The 22085-nt window shown below is 40.2% G+C and overlaps 1 protein-coding gene across 1 annotated transcript in view; it reads right to left on the bottom strand.

Moving 5' to 3' along the window:
• Positions 1-22085, bottom strand: part of CAPRIN2 (caprin family member 2) — a gene marked incomplete at its 3' end in the record, with an annotated part of 37286 nt that overhangs the window by 8766 nt on the left and 6435 nt on the right. Inside the window, exons 4-16 of the mRNA XM_082491621.1 lie at positions 19682-19920; positions 18220-18302; positions 16122-16283; positions 15574-15617; positions 13399-14214; positions 12480-12521; positions 12052-12168; positions 5880-6011; positions 5591-5678; positions 4823-4878; positions 4097-4207; positions 1438-1548; positions 651-803 (exon numbers count right to left, since the gene is read on the bottom strand). Coding sequence (XP_082347747.1) covers positions 651-803; positions 1438-1548; positions 4097-4207; positions 4823-4878; positions 5591-5678; positions 5880-6011; positions 12052-12168; positions 12480-12521; positions 13399-14214; positions 15574-15617; positions 16122-16283; positions 18220-18302; positions 19682-19920 — 2154 coding nt within the window. The remainder of the gene's footprint in view (positions 1-650; positions 804-1437; positions 1549-4096; positions 4208-4822; positions 4879-5590; positions 5679-5879; positions 6012-12051; positions 12169-12479; positions 12522-13398; positions 14215-15573; positions 15618-16121; positions 16284-18219; positions 18303-19681; positions 19921-22085) is intronic.

Raw genomic sequence — 22085 nt, 5'->3', positions numbered from 1 at the left:
TGTTAGAGAACATTAGTAATGATGTATGGCCTGAAAAAGTAGCATCTATTTGCAAGAAACACCAGTCTGTGTTGACTGTTCCCTAGACATCTATATCAACTGCTTGTTAACAAGATAGGATAATGAGCTACACCAGTTTTTATCAGGGACACATTTTCCCTGATTCCAGTGGACTGAGTTTTACCCCACTAAAAGAAACAGTTTAAAAGGCAGCAAGACTGGTTCAAGCTTCAGAAAGCTTTTACTCCTAACACCTATATACTTCAGGATTCCCTCTCTCCTCGGCAGTCTTTATTATTTGAAATCTACACATAAGAACAGTTTAAGTACAGTCAGCTGCCTTGGGGCACAGCTATAAGTCCGTTGATTTCAGGTCTGACTTCTCCCTCTTAGTTCGTTGAAGCTACTAAGATATCCCAGTATTAGATTCTGGGACTATGCAGAGCAAAACCAGGATGTCTACTCTTAGATGATGTTTTAAGTTCTGAAGGCATTGGAGCAGCAGAGTTCTAATCTAGATTTTTAACATTAAAACAAAGCGATCTATCAAGTTCTGTACTATATCAAGAGAAGCCAGTTCCTCAGTATTAGGAGTAAGTTATTAGCATTATTGTCAGTTATTCTTCTGTGGCCTCAAGTTGCATACTTACAGTCTGCATAGCCTGAAAGGGAGCTGCTGTTATTGTGACAGAACTGCTACTTGCTGGAGGAGACTGAAAGCTCTGCGCTGGTGGTACTGGCGACATGGAGGTGCTTGAAGTAGGCAATGGTGACTGTGGCTCACTTGGGAGGGGAACAGTAGCCTGAGGGAAGAACAAATGTAATGAAAGGTCACTTGATAGTTATCAGGCAGTAACAGAAGCACTTAATTTGTTCTAAAGCCTAGACTGACAGAAGTCAGCAGTTTCTACAGGATGACATTTGGACATAGTAGAGCTACAAAATAGCTTTTGCTTACAATTTCAAATCTTGCTGTGCATTCTCAGCAAACAGTACTTCTATTGCAGTCTCTGCTGATTAAGTGAAATGTGCCTATGAGCTACTATACATACCACTCATTGTAATAATTTCACAGTAAAGAGACATTAGGTATTTTTTCCCCACCACTAAGGAAACACAGAACACCTTCTGTTCCATTTATTGGAAGATGATTCTATGGCTGATATCAAAAGTGACTTTTCTTGTCTAAAGGAACTCAGGAAATTTAGGGGGGTTGATTTTTTTCCCCTCCCAACTTAATTATGTTTCAGATTAGAAACAATGCTGAGTTGTCCAGACAAAGTATTAACCAGCATTAAGTCTCATTTGTGCAGATGGCAAAATGAAGTATTGATTCAGAACACCAATATTTATAGGATTCAGAAGTCAAAAGGAATAAGGCTCTAGACACCTTTCCAGCCACAAATATTTACCTTACCTGTACTTATGATAGCTTACCTGGGCAATTTCAATCTTTTTTGGTATCAGTGGCTCAGAAATGTGCGAACTTGTCTGATACAGTGGCTGCGAAGTATATTTCTCAGTCTCTTGAGAAAGTGATGCTGATGCCTAGAAGACATACATGCACCTGCTATTATAAGAAGTATTGCAGAAAACACAGAGTTCTAGTAGAGCTATGAAATACCAGTGTATAAGTTGAAACAAGTGGATTTTGAAAGACCACAACAAATATTAAGTCCAAAGTAAATGTACTAAATAGTCATCTTAACCAAAAGCTTTAAGTAATTAGCCTTAGAGATTCAGACCTAATCACCCTTCTTACACAAGACATTGTACAACTAACCCTGCAAAGTCAGATACTTTTAAGAACTGTAGATTGCTTCAAGCAGTTAGTTACAATGAAGTCTGTGACACACATTGAAAAACAAGTCTGATATTAAACTTTCAGTAAGCTCTGCCAAACAAGGTTTCAAAGCCAAACTTTGGTTTGCTTTTGCAAAACCTGTGTGCACTACAGTTAGCTCACACTTGTAATGCTAAGTTTAAGAGTTGCTTATACTTAGATACACAGCCTAGGACTAATGACTACCAGTCCTACTCTCACCATGTATACCATCACAGGTGCATCAGACAGAACTGCATTTGCAGACCAGGAGAGTGCACTGTCACCATTAAGTGTGTTCCATGGTTGTGCTGGGACCAAACAAAGCCTATCTACTGCTTTCCATGAGAAGCAGGACTGGAAAAGACATCACACTTCAAGCCTAAGGAACTAGATATGCTGGGCACAAGCAACCCTAATTCCAAACAGTAAGCTTGCAAAAAACCTCAGAACATTCTACTAAATCATACGTTCTACATTATAGCACAGCACAAGATTTCTGGGTACTTAAACAGCAAAATTATTTAATCCTTGCAGCACAAGTAGTCTTATGACACTGTAGAAGTGAGAGAAGTTGTCAAGAACCAGGCCAAAACTACTGACTCAAAAGGCAGAAAGACTACAACATCCCTGTCAAGACTGTTATAGTCAACCATGTAGTATATTAAGGAATAGGGTAAATGCTACATGCACAGTATACTGATAGCATGTACATCAGTAAAACATTTAAAAAGCATGAACATTTTCCCATTATAATCTACACATACTGTATTAGAGTCCAACAGGAAAGACCCAGCTGTGTTTCTGAACACAACACTTAACAAGATATCTTGTTAAGACAGGGATCTACATGAGTTGGAACACTCTTTTCAGCTCTAAACAATATTTGAAAGCTAGTTGAATATATAACTGCACATAAATACAGTTAAGAAAGGAAAGTTTGAGGTCCTGGCTGAACATCAGAAGTCAGATTCCTAGTACTTCAGTTAGTGCTTTAGAGAACACATCTCAGTCTTTAGCTTACACAGAAGTCTGCTATTTTATGACAATATCCATCCCAATTTATGCATCCTTTGTGCTGTCATTAGAGGAAGTATTTTACACTGTAACCAAAGCAAATATTTATGCTGTTCATGTTTCCACAAGAATATGCACCACACTTTCTAGTATGCATTTTTCATCCCACACCCTTCCCATTTGAAGGGGCAGACTGTTCACTTTGTAATGATACCAAGCTGGTTGGCGAGGTGGACATGCTGGAGGGGAGGGATGCCACCCAGAGGGATCTGGACAGGCAGGCCCAAGCCAACCTCATGAAGTTCAACAAGGCCAAGTGCAAGGTCCTACATCCGGGACAGGGCAATCCCAAGCACAAATACAGGCTCAGCAGGAATGGCTGGAAAGGAGCCCTGAGGAGAAAGACCTGTGTGTGCTGATTGAGAAGCTCAACATGAGCCAGCAATGCGCACTCAGAGCCCAGAAGGCCAACTGTATCCTGGGCTGCATCAGAAGTGTGGCCAGCAGGTCAAAGAAGGTGATTCTGCCCCTCTACTCCACTCTTGTGAGACTCCCACCTGCAGTACTGCATACAGCTCTGGAGTCCCCAGCATAAGAAGGACACGGACCTGCTGGAGCGTGTCCAGAGGAGGGCCACGAGGATGATCCGAGGGCTAGAGCACCTCTCCTATGAGGAAAGGCTGAAAGAGTTGGGGCTGTTCAACCTGGAGAAAAGGCTCTGGAGAGATATTATTGCAGCCTTTCAGTAGCTAAAGGGGGCCTACAGGAGAGCTGGGAAAGGACTTTTTACTAGGGCATGTAGCAATAGGACGAGGGGGAACGGCTTTAAACTGGAAGAGGGCAGGTTCAGATTAAACATTAGGAAGAAATTTTTCACTTTGAGGGTGGTAAGGCACTGGAACATGTTGCCCAGAGAGGTTGTTGAGGCCCCATCCCTGGCAGTGTTCAAGGCCAGGCTGGATGTGGTCTTGGGCAACCTGGTCTAGTGGGAGGTGTCCCTGTCTATGGCAGGGGGGTTGGAACTCGAGCTTCAAGGTCCCTCCCAACCTAAACCATTCTATGATTGTAACAACAATTAGGAAGACTTTTCCAGCCACCTTTAAGTATTCAGAATGTAAGCTATACTGTTGCCATTACTTGTACTCTGTCCCTGTATGTTGTTCAAGTATAGTTATTGAGGAGAGGCCCCACCACAACTTTGTTAGGTCTAGCTTTTGCACAGATCTCTGAATGCCAGTGAACCCCAGGGTATATTACCTGTGGTGCCTGTGGTGTCACCAAGTCTTCGGTTTCAGAGCCAGAAAGAGTCTGATCAGCAGATGCTAGGGAAGTATTTGAACCATGCAGTGTCATGGATGAAGCTGCAGCCTTGCAAGAAGAGAAAACTGAGATAAGGTTTTGAAGTATTATCTTAGATGTTCGGTTTCACTGAAACTCACACTCTGGGCATTTCCAAATAAACCTCAGAATGAGGCAGGAGCTGAAGTGCTTTGAACAGTTAGTCAAAGTTTCTTCAGAATTCTTGTTAGTGGCAAGGAAACCTATTTAAAAGCCAAAGTAGCAAGACCTGCAAGCACCGTAAGTGAATTTAAGGTTAACTTAACCACAGCTGCCAAACCTTGAGACACTATCTTTGGTATAAGTGAGGATCTCCTAGGTGAAGACATGTACTATCTAGGAAAGAAGCAGCATGTTCTCCTGCACACAAATATTAGCTATGACTTGAATCTATGGGTTAAATATTCAAACTACTTCATGTCTTCAACATACTGTTTTATTTCAAGAAACTTCACACATTCAGGAGGAAGAGCAGCCAACTTGGTCAGCATTTGAGTGCAAGCTACTAAGCTATACGAAATTTATTACAAAACTACTGGCAACAAGAACAACAATTAAAGTACTAAGTCTACTCTAATGAATAACCTCCATATCATTCCTTGGCTACAGCTCTGCTTCTTCAGGGCAGTCCTAATTGCCACTTACTTGAAGAGGCTGTTGAAGAAAATCACTCTGACTTTGCAGTTTCTGTTCTTTTGAAGCTGTAAAAAAAGAGACTGTGTTAAGCAACATTTTCTTTTAAATTCAAATGCTACATATAGTTTCAGTGTGCAGTTCTACTTTTTGAAAAAGTTTGTTAAATGAGGCTGCACATTATTTTTAGTGCACACACTGCAAATATAGACTTAGCATCAGTAAATTACACCCAATTGAAAGCTTCATTTTTTTTGTAAAAGAGGACAGGTATTCAATAATAAAACTATTTCTACTCCAGTAGATACACTTAACTGCTTTTTTATCTGGAAAGTGGTTATTTAATAAACTAGGTAATTGTTCTTTACAGCCCAAGAGCCACTTGAACAGTTTCTTAACATGGCCCACTGTAGAAAGTTCCAGTTTTCCAAGTGTAGATAGATAACTGCTCTTTATCCTGAGCTCATTCACAGTTGTGTCTATATATCTAGACAAGTTTGTTACACAGATAGAACATGTCAATTCTACATCTAGGTTCAGGTGCACGTCAGTCTGATTACATAAGCATTTCATTTCCAGGCAGATGTACCAGCTTAAGTCACCTCCAGCAACAAATAAGCAGGTAAGGGGCTTGAGCTGCTTTTTTTTAATTTTAAGGACACTGATGTTCCTTATAATTAGACCAGCTGTCTTCACCAGGCCTACTGATCTACAGCCCAAGCAAACCCTGTTGTTGTTTGCAAAATCTTCCATACAATTTACACATACAGTATTACCTACCTACAGGACTACTTGCTGGAGTAACTGAAGATGGTTGGGATGAACCAATGGCACTTGGTGAAGCTTTATCAAAATCCAGAATGGACTCCTTTTGAAAAAAAAGAGATCACCAATTGGGAGGAAAAAAAATTAAACTCTAGACACAAATGAAACATTCTCAACTGACAAGTTGCTATTAGCTAATCGGAGCTAGATTCATTCCTTCATTGCAAGCATGCATTGTCAGCACTGTTTTCCCTAACCCAGTAGGAACTGGAGCTTTGTGCTACAACAACAGAGAAAAACATACCTGCATGAAGTTGTAAGTCCCTTGTATCTGAGTCATCAGATCCTGGAGTTTTTCCCTTCTCAATACTGGATCTTTTGGAAGAGTTGAAGTAGAGCAAAATTCTGCAGCTGGCTGATGTACAGATTTAGGCACCTAATAAGGAGAAAAGAGATTAAATCTACTAGTGGAGGCAAGACAAGCTGCCTTATCCAATATACTTCCAGAGCAACCTATGCATGTCAGACACCATGGGCCAAGGAATTCTGTGCTGTTATTGATACTTCCTGAATCAAGCTTTCACTTTGTTAAAAAAAAGTCAACTTACTGTTGCCACAGTTAGTTAAGCCACATAATTAACTTCATTCAGTTTCTTACAGTCAAATGTACAGAAGACAATAAATTGCCTGCATTTAGTACAACGTTAGGCACCTTCATCTAAGGAAACCCACATACCTAAGTTGAAGGCCAGAACAAAGTTAAAAATCAAAGCTGCAACACTCAAGGTTCAAAACATACTTCCTCCCAGTAGACCCAATGCCAGTAAGTACAGATCTTTTATTAGGATGGCATTTCCAGACATTCTGAAGAAACTGCACCTGAGAGATACATTGCAAGCAGGTTACTCAGGATTAGACCAAAGTGCTTCCACTAACAAGTCAGATACTCTCAATGCACCCGCTCCTTTACAAAGGATTACATTAAACTTTTCAAGTTTGGCATGAAAAATACACCTGTGCTCCCACATAGGAATCATAGAATTGCTGAGGTTGGAAGGGACCTTTAAAATTATCAAGTCCAACCATTAACCTACCCTGACAAAACCACTTCTAAACCATGCCCTCAAGTACCACATCTACCCTTTCTTTAAAGGCCTCCAGGGATGGTGATTCCACAACCTCCCTGGGCAGCCTATTCCAATGTTTAATAACCCTTTCAGTGAAAAAGTGTTTCCTAATATTCAATCTAAACCTCCCCTGACATATCTTGAACCCATTTCCTCTCGTCCTATCACTTGTCACCAGGGAGAAGAGGTCAGTCCCCACCTCTCTACAACCTCCTTTCAGGTAGTTGTAGAGGGTGATAAAGTCTCCCCTCAGCCTCCTCTTCTCCAGGCTAAACAACCCCAGTTCCCTCAGTCGTTCCTCATAAGGTTTGTCCTCCAGACCCCTCACCAGCTTTGTAGCCCTTGTCTGGACACACTCCAACACCTCAGTGTCCTTCTTGTACTGAGGGGCCCAAAACTGAATGCAGTACTCGAGGTGGAGCCTCACCAGTGCTGAGTACAGGGGGATGATCACTTCCCAGTCCTGCTCACCACACCATTCCTGATACAGGCCAGGATGCTGTTGGCCTTCTTGGCCACCTGGGCACACTGTTGGCTCATATTCAGCCAGCTGTCCACCAACACCCCCAGGTCCTTTTCTGCCAAGTAGCTTTCAAGCCACTCCACCCCAAGCCTGTAGCACTGCATGGGGTTGTTGTGACCCAAGTACAGGACCTGGCACTTGGCCTTGTTGAACGTCATACCACTGGCCTCGGCCCATCAGTCCAGCCTGTCCAGATCCCTCTGCAGAGCCAACCTACCCTCAAGCAGATCAACACACCCATCTAGTTTAGTGTCATCTGCAAACTTACTGAGGGTGCTATCGATCCCCTCATCCAGGTCATTGATAAAGATATTAAAGAGAACCGGCCCCAGCACAGAGCCCTGGGGGACACCACTTGTGACTGGACACCAACTGGATTTAACTCTATTCACCACCACTCTCTGGGCACAGCCATCCAGCCAGTTTTTTACCCAGCAAAGAGTACACCTGTCCAGGCCATAAGCAGCCAGTTTCTCCAGGAGAATTCTGTGGGAAACAGTGTCAAAACCTTCGCAAAAGTCCAGGTAGTTAACATCCACAGCTTTTCCCTCATCCACTAAGCAGGTCACCTTATCATAGAAGGAGATCAGGTTTGTCAGGCATGACCTGCCTTTCACAAACCCATGCTGACTGGGCCTGATCACCCTATTCTCCTGCATGTGCCATGTAACAGCACTGAGGATGATCTGTTCCATGACCTTCCCAGGCACCAAGGTCAGACTGACAGGCATGTAGTTCCTGGATCCTCCTTCCAGCCCTTCTTGTGGATGGGTGTCACATTTGCCAACCTCCAGTCAGCTGGGACCTCCCCAGTTATCCAGGACTGCTCATAGATGATGTAGAGTGGCCTGGTGAGCACTTCTGCCAGCTCCTTCAGTACCCTTGGGTGGATCCCATCTGGCCCCATAGATTTGGGCACCTCCAGGTGCTGAAGCAGGTCCCTCACCATTTCCCTTTGGATTACAGGGGCTTCATTCTGCTCCCCAACCTTGTCTTCAAGCTCAGGGGTCTGGGTACTTGGGGAACAACTGGTCCTACTGCTGAAGACTGAGGCAAAGGTGGCGTTAAGTACCTCAGCCTTTTCCTCATCCTTGGTCACTGTGTTACCAGCCCCATCCACTAGAGGACAGAGATTATCCTTAGTCCTCTTTTTATTGCTAATATATTTATAGAAACTTTTTTTTATTGTCCTTGACAACAGAAGCCAGGTTTAGTTCTAACTGGGCTTTGGCCCTCCTGATTTTTTCCCCTACATAGCTTTACTACCTCTTTGTAGTCCTCTTGAGGACTACAAAGGAGCCTAACTTTGTAACTAAATGAGGACTTCTGCAGGGCCTTATTGCTCCTTGATTGTTTCAGACAGTCCCTTAACAGTTCATCTGAACTTGTTCTCACTGAAGAAAATGTTTTATCAGAGAATAGGCAAGTCTAAGGTATCAGAGAAATCATGATAAACTCTTTAAATAGCAGAAGGCCTGTTATTTACAGAGCAGCAATACTGGACTGTCTAGAGACTCTAACATGTCTTTTGAAAGCAACTTGCATAAGAGGTAGGTTCATAATAAGTATTTTAAGACCATAATTTTTAGGGATTCTCTAAAGCCTTGCTGCTCTCATTTGTCTATGCAGGTAGAAGGAGGCAAATCTGAAGACATTAAGCAGTTGCATTATTTAAACTGGCCCAACTGTTGAGACACAGCAACAAGTGAAAGTCTTTCCTACAGTACAAACATTTGTCTTTCTAAGAGGTTACTACTTCAGTATACTGCATAGCAATATAGTTGAGTATTTATATTAAGTCATTAGAAGACTATATAGCAGAGGGGTATACATGTCATGACATTTAATTGTCACAATAAATTCAAAACAAGTTTATGAAGTGCTCTTTGTACAGTTTTAGGACAACAAGCCCAAACATACTCTTGCATTTCTTCAACAGTTACCTGAAAGTAATCACTAGCATTTGCAGAAATTCCAATAGCATGCATAGGGAAGAAGCTTGCAGGGTTTAGAGAGCTTCACAAAGCATAATCCATGTACATGCAGCATACCATTAACTCTGGAGGACTCTATTTCTGTTACCTAAATGAGTTCAAGTTATGTCAGGAGAGGTTTAGATTGGATATTAGGAAATATTTTTTCACTGAAAGGGTTATTAAGCATTGGAATAGGCTGCCCAGGGAGGTCGTGGAATCACCATCCCTGGAGGTCTTTAAAGAAAGGGTAGATGTGGTACTTGAGGGCATGGTTTAGAAGTGGTTTTGTCAGGGTACGTTAATGGTTGGACTTGATGATCTTAAAGGTCCCTTCCAACCTCAGCAATTCTATGATCTATGTGTCCCACATAACAGCTACTCGAACTGAGAAGTTTTACTTTGTTCTAGAGATAGAAGAGTGCATCTTTGTACTAGTCCATCTTAATTAGAATTTCTGATGCACAAGCACTACCTTTAACTACTGACTATGCAAGTTTATATTGCTGTATAATTTCAAAAAATGAACAGGAAGTAAAGCTGTCAAAGATTTAAGTGCAGGACAAAAGATACAGTTGAATAAAGTTAAATCTCAGTAAGTTATAAATTTACTAGGAATCTGAATCTTCCTGTCCATCACTTCATTAGCCCTCACTTACAAACAGACTTAATCTTAAAACACTTGCTGCCATGGTGTCATGGTCCATTATAGGTCAAACTGATTAATGCTTTTATTACCTTCTTCCTCCTCACTGCATTTACTAAGACACAAGTACACTACCAAAACTGGTTCTATATGTTTGCAAATGGATAACAGAAGCTTTTCAACTTTAAGTCACCTAACCAGGTTAAGTCTGGCAGTGACTGAAGCTATTAAGATTGGCCACTAGTTACATAAGTTAGACTTGTACATTAAACCCAAACAAGTGAAAACAGCCTCATGAGCATGGAAGCAGAGGAGACTGCAGTGTTTCACTTGTGGTTGCAAAGATGATACAATCTTCCGTACGCTTTTACAATTTGTTAGTCTTCATCTCCTTCCCCAGCTCATAGTCTGTGCATTACACTGGTAGTATCCTTTACTTCAACTAGAAGAGCAAGCATACAGGCTTACATATATATTAGGGCTTTAAGCCAGGATCAAAACATTGAGACTCCCCATTCTGTAGAAGTTATTTTCTAGTTCCTGCATATATGAAGATACACCAGTCAAAAGTAGCTATAGTGAAGTTACTTCATATTGATTTGCTGTTTTGCTGATACTTAAGTGTTCAAAACTAGAATATTCAAGTGCAATACAAAGCATACACAAAAAACCATTAGAAAGTTAATGTCAAGTTTTATGCCTTTATAAAAGAGATGCTTTGAAAGAAAAGCAGGTACTAGACATCCTTAACATGGTTTTAAACTGCCTTTTCTTTCTAGCCTAGTTAGATACTGTTTCTGGAAGTCATTACAAGCTGGTAGCAGATTTTGAGTTTAGGCACCTGTTAGGCCCGGTCACAAACTTACACAGGCTGAGAACACTTAACACTTCAAGCAACATTCAGGTTAATTTTACATAACACTGATAAGTTTAGGGTCTAATTTGTCATAACAATGTTTCTGAAACTTAACTTCAACACTACTTATACATTCAGAAAAACAGGTTTGACTATATCCAGAGAACTGACTAAAAATGGAGTTGAAAAACCTAGAGTTTATTTTAGGACCTCTTAAACCATTGCAAATAAACCAATGTACTAATGACCACTTTGGAATTTTACTAGCCAAAGTGCCAATGTACTAGGTACTCAAATTAAAGCTTAATTTATTTTTTTTTTTAAAGAGACTGAATGTCTACTAATACATAACGCTACTCTAAGATACATTTCAACCACCTTATACACTAGCAAAACCCCATCCTGTGATACATGACCTCAATTCCTCTTCAGGTTTGTTAGCTGTGGAGTGCTAAATGAGCTGGAATAGTGATATCTAAGCTGTAATCACAACAATGAGTGCCAACTGTGTAACATAGATACAAAATTAACATTTGCTTTCTACTCAGAGCAGCATTCACAGCAGGTATGTATTAAAGGGTACTGCATGACAGCAAGAGCCAAACTATTTTGCTTTCACAAAGGAGGCCACAAATTCAGCTCTAACCAAGTTTTCTGGTCCACAGGTTGCACAAACATTCAAATAGAGTAGCAGTTTAAGAGCCCTGCACATCAGCTCACTCTGCTGCCTTCAGCCCAACTTCTTAGGTATTGCACCTTACAGTACATTAAGTGAAATAAGCATATTTTAAGATCTCTGAACCTAGCAGGTTATTAAAAGATGTCTCAGAGCTCTAACAATTATTTCAGGGAGTAAAGAAAGGTTAATTTCAGCTCCAGAAGGCAGCAGCAGTGACGTAAACCTTTCATCTACCATATCTAGATCCCTGCACAAAGTCATTTATAGGTTCTCTGTTGGAGCAAAATGGATCCAGCTACAGAACTGCATTGCCACTTCTTTTTTCATATAAGCAAAGGCAAGAAGTTTCATTATCCAAAAAGTTTAAAATATTATTTTAGTTGTCCTTTATACACACCTCAAGTCAAATTAAGACATTTTTTAATAAGTGGTTACAGAAGCTAGCTAGGTTGAGAAGACACCATTTTTTACTCATTGAATATTCTTTTGATATTGGGATTTGTTAATAGCTATTAAGCAAAAATATAGCCAGCTGGTGTTTCACTATGGTCTACTATGCAAATCAAAAAGTTTGAATACTTTAAAAATATGCTTTTACTTAATTCAGTAATCCATCTTAAACAACCTTACATTCCAACATCCAATTTAGTTTAATTTGGTTGACTTGCACACCCACATATTACGATGAAGATCCTTAGGCAGTTTGCAAGTCTCTCCAACTGACTGAAGACCCTCCTTTTTCCTTACCGCAAAGTTTTGTCTACCACTTAAGCCATCCATCTTGCCATCCTATACAAAAATAGGAGCCCCCATCTCATTAGAAAGCATCTTGCATTTAAGCTTTAAATTAATCTGACATCAGAAATTCCAAGGCATCTTAAGGTGCTTGAGACTATTCCAGTATACGATAGTTACAGTAACACTGTGCACCCAACTATGCATAACACCTACTTGTGCTCAGAGCTACTTTGTGTGAGGCAACCAGGTTTTGTACCTGTACCAACACCAGTGGACACAAGATTCTACTCAGCTTGAGTGTAAAGATGAATCAAGCTGAAACACCTTAATCCCATTGTTACCCAGTGCTGTGTGTTACCTACTCTTTTAACTTCATGTTCAACCTTCTGTTTGCGCTCCCGCCTCTAGGCACAAAAACATCCATTTTTGAGTTATGCCAAGTTTACTGACAAAATTTAAGCTTAATCATTTGCTGCGCGTAATATGGAATGAGTTTTCTCACAGAAACAAGGTAGTAGCGCTAACAACATTGTGTATGACAGAATTGTTCAATTCTGATTTTCTTCCTGAAGTCTAACTCCAAATTAAACACTGCTCTGAATGACATGACTGAACTCTGCTTTGCATACCATCCTACCTATTTTCACAGCATCAGAATTGTTACTACCCAAGCATAGGTGAGAAAGAAGGCAGGCTAGGAGCCTGCTCAGCTGTAAGCCCTGCAATAACTTTCATTTTACATTTCTAAAACAAACTACGCTATTGTTAGACTCTCCAGGACAGCAGTATGGCTTATGCATTCATCTGGAAATACATATTTAAGCCCCTGTACAGTTGATATTGCTTGATCTAGACATTAGATCTCTCTTGAATCAGCAGCTATTTTAATCAAAAGCCTAAAAAACTACTGAAGTGCTATTTGCATGCAGCCACAGACAAAGTATTTGATCCCTGGATGAGTCATACCTGCTTTGTACTGATAACAGTGGACAGAGCCAATAGCTGGGTCTGGACTCGGATTAATTCTTGTCTTATGCATAAAGCAGTTATTCAAGGCTCAAACACAGCAACACTGTGTTGATGTAAAAGCAAAGCAGACCATCTTGCTATTCATAAATAAGGTTTAATTGCCAGAATTATTTCCCCCAAGAAAGAATGAAATAGGAATCTAAATATAGGCCTACAAAATGCACCTTATAAAGCCTCTGCCAATAGGTAGCTTTAGTCCAATATACTAGTGTGAAAATCTTATGACAGGTAATACTACATATGCCAACTCACTTCTTTGGGTTCCATATCAAACTTCTTTGGCCCAACACTTGCAGCTCCCCAGGACTTCGGAGGGTTCTGTAACTGATGTGATGACACTTGCTGCTGCCTGTCAGCTTTTTCCCAAGCCTCTCGAGTCTCCTGCTTCTTTTGTTCTGGCTCCTCCCTAACATGTGCAGCCCAAGCCTTCACAGGCTCCTGCTTCTTTTGCTCTGGCTCTTCCCTAACAGGCGTTTCCCATGATTTCACAGGCTCTAGCTTCTTTTGTTCTGGTTGCTCCCTAGTTTGGGTTACCCAAGGTTTCGGAGATTCTTGCTTTTGTTCTGGTTCTTCCTTAACTTTGGTTACCCAAGTTTTTGGGGACTCCTGCTTTTTCTGTTCCTGCTCTTCCCTAACTTTAGCTACCCATGGCTTAGATGATTCCTGTTTCTTCTGGTCCTGCTCTTCCCTAACCTTTGCTACCCAAGGTTTGGGGGACTCCTGCTCCTCTCGGACACATGCTACCCAGGCCTTTGGAGCTTCTTGCTTCTTCTGTTCTTCCTCCTCAACACTGGTCTCCCAGGGCTTTGTAGACTCACGCTTCTGTTCCTCTTCTTTAACACGAGCTTCCCAAGGCTTTGGAGAATCTGGTCTTTTTGGTTCTTGCTGCCTAACACGAGCTTCCCAAGGCTTTAAGGTCTCTTGTTTCTTCTCTTCAATATCAACAAGCATTTCCCAGGACTTTGGAGGTTCTTGCTTTCTAGCACTCTCAGCTTCCCAAGATTTGGGCTCTTCTGGCTTCTTCTTGACAGAGTATTCTGCTTCAGGCAAATAACGCCTGTTGAGAAACTATATAGACCAAAGAAACTTAATGGCTCCCAAGAAAACATTTTGCTACTACAGTTCAGGTCAGTTAAGTTAGGTCACCCAGCTACTGAAAATTTCTGGCCAAAAGCAGAGCTTGGACAATTTAAGCACCAGCCATGGAAACTATGTGGACAGCCTTTGCTTTATCCTACAACACTACAGACTAGCTTTGCTTGGCATGCTACAGAGAACCATGAAACAGTCCTGAACAGCACAAGTGAAGCATACTTCAGCTGAGTCTTTTACCCTTACCCTCAAATGCTAACCTGATGTTCCTAGGCAGTGACAATGCCAAGTTCAGTTGTAATTTTTATAAAGATAGCTCTCCTCCCTAAACATCTAAAAATGCTGCAGTATTATATTAGTATACATTCTGCTAAGTGTAGCAGCACCATCTCCCCCAAAATCTTTGATGCTTTAGAACTCCAATAACCAAGTCTAACTGCTATTCTTAATGGAGTTTAAATACTAGTAAGTCACCAGATTCTCAGATTTAGTACCACTGGACTTCTGCAACTCAGGGCAGTGTTTACTGTCACATTAAGGTGTCCTAAAGTCTTCCTGAGTTACTACTTTGTCATAAACAGGGAGTAAATATACGAAGCAAAGAATGCACAAGGCTCACCAGCTAAGATTTTTTCTGACAAGTCACCAGAAAAGTTTTAGAGTCAGGTAACAGTGTCACCAGTAGGTTACAAAAACTTGTTCTAGAGTACACCCTCTAGTGGGATACCTGGTAAACAGGGATTCATCAATTTAAGAACCAGTATTTCCACTTACAAAAGGACACCCCTCCCCACCTTTTGAACAAAGCCTAATGGTTTTTATACTACTGCCAGTTGAAGCTTGAGTACTTAACTCAGGTGTCTGAAGAGCTGTTGAAACAGGTCTACACACCCCTATGCACACAAGTCTGTCTTGGGATCCCTACTTCTGTGACAAATCATAGCAAGACCTACATCATTCTCAGCCCCATCGATATCAAGTCTACTGCAACATGTTTAGCTTTTAGATGTGTATTTTCTCTATTCTGTAGCACACAGAAGATCAGTGTTTCCACTCTAAAGGCTGACGCTTTGGTTTATTCAGGAAAGTGCCAGACCATTAAAGTACTATACTGCTCCATCTAATCCTGCCCCATTTATTCCAAAATACTCCAGAGCAGCCATAAGTTTGGGGTTAGAAATAGAAATACAAGTCTTTAATGCTTCCTAGATAATGCAACATCGAAGCTGCTGTTCAGACTCCCTTTTTAAGTTTAAAAAAGGGCTGCAGAAGTGCAGTTATGTTTCTGATAAATCACAATACTAGAGGAAAGCAATTAGCAGTGGACTATCTTACCTCCTGTGGCTGTATTTCAGACTTCATAAGCTCCATAATGGATTCTAGAGAAAGGATGTTAATTTGTTTCAACTGATCAAATGCAGAACAGCAGATCAAACAGTAGCAAGTCTTTAGTTCTATTTAAATAGTAGTGCCAATTGCTAAACCAGATATTCTGAAAGCTCAGCTTGTCATTCAACATGCTATTTTTAGACAAGCTTTTATTTTCTGATTTGGTTTTACATTTGCAGACATTTAGAGTTAAGCAAGAAACATTTTGTAGTATCCATAATTTGGTTATTGTAATACGTAACATACCCTACACCAGACAATGCTCACATCTTCAACACGGAGCCTTGCAAAAGGGCAAAAACATCCTATTACTATGAATTAGAATTTTTTTCTACAACATTAGCCAGAATAGGGCTGCAAGCCTTGCAGGTTCCATTTTAGTTACTACATTACAAGTAAGCTACAGTACAGTATTAGATTTATCATCAAGTCAATGCTCAGTTCAAGCTTATCCCAACATCATGCTACAGAAAGTGAACCCAGTAATATTCCACCTGGTTCTTTGACAGACTCTCCTTTTGACATCTGTCTTGTTCTCTCAGGTTTTCTATTTACATCTTCCAATTCTTTTACTGGCACAGTGGTGCGAGGAGTCGGAATACTTTCAAAGTAGCCAGAGTCTAGAAGTTTGGATAACAGGTCCTTCATGTGTTTATCTGAAGAGTAAAAAAATCCATGAAGTTAAGATATGAAAACTTGGATTTAAAGAATATTCACACTACAGTTCAAGACTCCTTACTTCCTCCCTTTATATAAATGACAGCTTCTCCAAGTTCACACATCTTACTGAGTTAGAGCAATAAAACATTTTAGTAAAGGAAAGTATTTGTTAAACTGCTTTATATATTACAGCTGCAAACATCTTTGCAATCCAGAGGTAAGACTGCAGCTAAACACTGAGCCACTGGTCTCACATGCTTAGAAAGCATTTGTTTACCATTATAAACTAGCCAGCATTGATACTAAAAGCACGTTGTACAGACTGTAGCATAGGTAAAGCTAAACAAAGTCACTATGGAACTTCCCTACAAGACCCTCTTCCCCGTAGTAAGATGGTAAGTCTCAGAGGAAGAGAACTGCAAAGACAAGTTGGGGGAAGAAAGCGAGAAATTGTTCTAGACTGAACTTAATCCTCTAAAGTTTTGGAGGAAAATCAGAGTTGACAGTTGAAGAAACATAACTGTACTCTTTCCAATGAGCATCATCCTGTTTCCTGCTTCATGTGAAAGAGGGACTGCAGCTTAGAGTAGAGAGTAAGACCTCAGAAGTAGCAGTGATACTAAAAATTGTTTCAGAGGAGCTAGAGACAGGGCAGCCTTGAGAACAGGAAGAGCATTCAGGGAAAGATCACTCCTACAAGTGACAAACATAAACAAAAATAGTAGCTAGAATTTAATATGGATATAAAAATTGCCTTCCAAGGCAGTGAATGCTAACAGAAGTCACAACAGCTTTATCTGAAGTTTAGCTTGCACACAAAAGGATGGAAGACTGACACTAAAAGGTGTAGAGATACTAACAAGAGTCACAAAAGTTGTTTAGATGATAGCCAAAAAGCTACAAGAATTTGGAGTCCAAGATAACCAGGTAACTATCAGTTCATGTCAACAGATACAAAGCTAAAGTTACCAGCTTGTAGCTCTACAAGGCCAGCTTGCACTTTGTCCAGAACTATATGGACTTACACAACTTAGTTGTCAGTTCAACTATCTGTATGTGGAAATTAGATAGGGTACATTAGCGCTCTCATCTAACAGTTTCAACAACATTATTGTCAATGACTAATGTAAGATTACTACCACACAGCCATGGCAAAACTGGAATAAATGGGATAAGCAAGGTCTGTTTGCAATAGGAAAGACACTACAACTCAAATAAGGACAGTTTCCTCACAAGCAAGTTCTAAACAAGAACATAGAATGCACATATCATCTTACAGTCAAGGTTTCTGAAACTAAAAGCCACAGACGGAAGAAAATATGTGGGATTCTACATGTTTTGGTGCGCTTGAAAAATGAGGACATTTGCAACAGGTCAAAGCAAGACTGCACTGTGCATGATTAGATATCACAGCAAGTTCCACTAATGACTATTCTTCCTCAGTGTGGTATACTGCATCATAGTCAGACAATGGGTATGACCCTAGAATTCCCACAGGAGAGAATCTTCAATCTGCGGGACCTTCAGCCTGGGGCCACTGAAGCTTTGTAATATGTATCAGTGTACTCAACTAAACATTTCATGCCTGGGAACAGTGTTCCAATCTTAACCTACTTGCACATAACTATCCAAAAAGCTTCGCACCGCTAGTTTTGTAAAGCTTTCAAATTACTACCATCATTATTCTCCAAAAAGGTGCTAGTAGATTGGTAGAACATGCTTTCTTTTTCCAGGCAAAGACCTACTGTATCATTATTGATCTGTACTTAAACAGAGCTTCAAACAAACAGCAGTTCATCCTTGGATAACTGAGTTACAGCACTTGAAAGTGCTTAATTTAATAATGTCCCATATATATTAATTTGTTTTAAGATGTTTAAGTGGCACACAAATTTCAGACCTCTAAATTATTTCTCTAGATGAGACACTCACATGTTGTTCCAACCACAGGTTTCTCACTTCCTTCTAGAAGGTCCCAGAAGTAAAGAGATGATTGTTCCATCTGGTCTTCAACACTGAAACAAATGACAGGTAGAATCATAGCCAAGATCAAGTCTTGTAGTATTCCAGTACCCCTTATTAAGACACTGACTAATGTTTAGGCTGCATACATAGAGTGAATCCTAAGCCCATTACCCACTACTGAAAGTGATTCATCTGTATCTGTTTGCACATGATTTAATCTAGCAAATATAAGTTCTTTGTTGGTAATTAAGACAGATTGGAAAGCCTAGCATTATACCACAAGACCATATGGCTGGACTTCATCCCATGCCAGGATTCCTAGACAGGGAAACAATTGCTATTTAATCAGCTGATCACCTTGATATTGGATGCATGTGTGCAGGGGCAACCATCAACACCTCCTGCCACTTTGCTAATTATTGAGAAACTTTGACATAGGGCTGTGATCCACCCCACCCCCTCCAGACTATGGATTTTGAGGTGCACCATGATGAAATTTAGGGTCCCAAAGGAAAGTATTATGCTTCTTGGGGAAGTGTAACACAATGAGAATTACAAGCTAGAAATAAAGTTATTCCACTAGGATGAGAGACTTATTGTATGGCTTTTTATAGGCAGCTGTTCTTTAGACGTTAACTTCAGAGCAAAGATTAGGCAAGTTTAGCATATGACAAGTGATTAGTATATGACAAGTGATTACAGGTTTTAGAAACTTAAGTCATGTTTGAATATGGAAGTAGTCTCATCCATGGTGTTTCAACTTACCACCTAACAACTGCTTTTTCCATATTTAAACACAATTCTTACTACATTATCTTTAAAACAGACAGGCTGTCATACTAAACATAAGCATCATAGTACAAACATGATGCCAAGTTAGTACTGACATACATTATGTATGTCAACAACCTCTTACATTAAGAGGTATTACATTTAGTGCACAGGTATCAAAAATTTCAGTCAAATCTTTAAAACTACTTTGAAGCTAACAGCAAGAGCACCTCAGGACTACCACCTTACATTCCTTTGGAATAAAGTATATCTGGATCATCATGTGAATGGAATATGGAACGGTTCTGTGTTTACCACACTTTTTCCATTTCATGAACAGCAAGACCTCAAAGAAGCAACACACCACCAGCCTCCCGGCTTACAATGGTATTGGACTATCTTCCCCTCAACCCCACAGGGAAGCATAAGATGCCAGGGCTTGTGTGTAACTCAACTGAGGCTCTAATTACTGCAGCTTTCCTTTAAAGCTCAGTGAGGTAAGTCTGCTACATTCCTAGTCCCAGACTAAAGCAAGTGTAGTGAACAGAATTTTAATTAGTGTCCCAAAACATAATATTTCAAGACATGGCAGTGTCAAATAGAGGACATTTACTGTAATGAATGAAGCATACCAATTAGACAAAAATCTTGAACTTACCTCAAGTTCTCATTTCTTTCTGGACATGTCAGTTTTGCAAATCTTATGAGGTAGTCTAGTTCTTTAGAAGGCAAGTATATTGCACCATTCACACCACCTTTGAAATCTTTCTGAACATGCTCTTGAGTGAAGTTCTGCAGCACATACTGGACTTGAAGTATTGTACGCAGTTTTTTTTTCTCTGCTTCAAGCTTCAATAGGCTCTCTCTCCGCTGCGCCTTCTTCTGTGCTTTCAGCAGCTATTTCAACACATTAATTCAATGGTTAAACACAATGGTTTAGTAACAGGATTCTAAGATAAAACACATTGAGTTATGGTATTGATCATCATACATTGATCAAAATAACCATTAATTTTGGTTAGATAACAGAAGTTCTTAATTCTGTCTTCAGATACCCAAGATCTTTCAAGCTCCTCCTCTGGAAGAGCTCCCTATCTATCTACTAATTCTCTACACATCTAACTTCTAGCCAAACTGGATACTAGTAGCTTCACTTGTGATATGCTTTTATGATATTTAGATCCTGATTATGCCTGCTAGTTGCTCTATAACAACAGCCTTCACAACTGAAGATAAGGAATTGATACCAATGCACAAATCCAAGCCTAGCTGACCTTTAACATTTATCACATTAAGTTAGTAATGCAGAAGTTGTCTCAAATTTCTCCTGAGACAACTGCCTCTTCACTTTTGAATACTCCAATTTAAATGATACAGCAGAATCCCACAGTTACTCTTATTTCTGTTGGCAGAACACAGCAGAATACTACAGTTACTCTTATCTCTGTTGGCAGAAAACCAAAGCACTCATTAAATAAGCACCAACACAAGTCAGAACATAAACAGCCCCTATGCATTTGAGGAGAAACTTCTCATCATGTACTAATAAATTTATGCAGCAGAAGCTATCCAAGTAACTGCAGAATTTAAAATGCCTCAATATGGGGTATCTTAAGTTTCTTTGCAAGATCTACAAAAATTTAGTTTTCTAGAATGCACTGTAAAGGTTACAAGGATGTTGCTGCCAGAATGCCCCCTAGTGTCCCAGTAATGAGTATTGGCTGTAGAATCCATACTGGTAGGAGTAGAGCCAATGAAAAACCAGAGTGGTTTAGTCTTTAAATATAGCATAAGTTCAAGAATAGACATCACCTGGTAGATGTTAATGCTGGATTACTAAAAACACCTACAGAAAGCTACACTGGATCACAGTCCTTCATTTCTGATATTTTATGGGCAGCTACACAGAGGAAAGCAATATGAAGCAATCCAAGTTTTGACATTCAGCACAGTAGTTTCTACATTCTTACAATGACTGAGGGAACCCAATGCAGCAACACTGCTGAAAAGGATCTTGTATCTCTGCTCACATAGTGCTTAGAGATTTACTGCACTACCTGGAATATACAAGAAAATCCTCTGTAGCAAAATTGTTTGCATCTCAGTCAACACTGAGACAAGCCATTTTACTAGTCCTTCATCATTTTGGGAGAGGCGGAGAAAAAATGCCAGAGCAGTGACTAATCATGTTTAGCATCCCAAGCATTACCTTGGATCAGATCCTTTCATAAGGTTAGTGTTTGCTTGAGCCAAGAGACAAGTTTCTCCAAAGATAAAACACTTACACAAAAAAAGTATGTAGTGCTTTAAACCCTGAATAAAGACCTAAATAAAGCACTACATCTGCAACTGGCCATAATTAGAGACAACTACAGCAGAATAAGTGGCAAACTCCACAAGCTTCAGTAAAATTTTACTGAGAACTGTACTTCCCAATGAAACCAAAGTGATTCAACCTTAGCACTCGCCCTCACTGGAAACATCAAAACATTTAGTTTGGAAGGGATCCTAGGATGTTATCTAGCCAAGCCTCCAGAACAAAGGCTACACTCAGTCAAGACCAGATTGCTTAGAGCTTTGTGCAGTCAGGTCTTGAAAGGATCCAAGGAAAGATTATACTACTTCTCTAGGCAGCCTGCTCTAGAGCTCAACTATCCTCAGTGACTGTTTTCCTCCTATCTAGTTGGAAGCTACTATTTCAATTTATGATCATTCTTTCTCCTACCACATCTCAACAAAAAGCCTGGCTCCATCCTTTCAGTAATCTCTTTAGTATTTGAAGGCCAATATTACATCTCCTGCCAAGCCTTCGCTTCACCAGGCCCAGCAAGGCCAGTTCTTCCAGGCTCTCCTCACAGGTCTCATGCTCTAGCCCCCAGCCATTCAAAGGCCCACCACCAGACTCAAATTTATCTATAGCCTTTTTGTACCAAGTGACCACAACTAGGCACAACTGGTTAACAAGTACCAAATAATCAGTTCTCTTTAACCTACTGGTCCTCAGTCTAAGTCTAGCCTTCACTGCTCCAGGGATATGCTTAATTTACTTTGCCTGCTGCCCA

Source organism: Vanellus vanellus, assembly GCF_965231255.1.
Source record: "Vanellus vanellus genome assembly, chromosome: 1".
Taxonomy (NCBI): domain Eukaryota; kingdom Metazoa; phylum Chordata; class Aves; order Charadriiformes; family Charadriidae; genus Vanellus; species Vanellus vanellus.
This window is presented reverse-complemented; position numbering and strand designations above follow the sequence as displayed.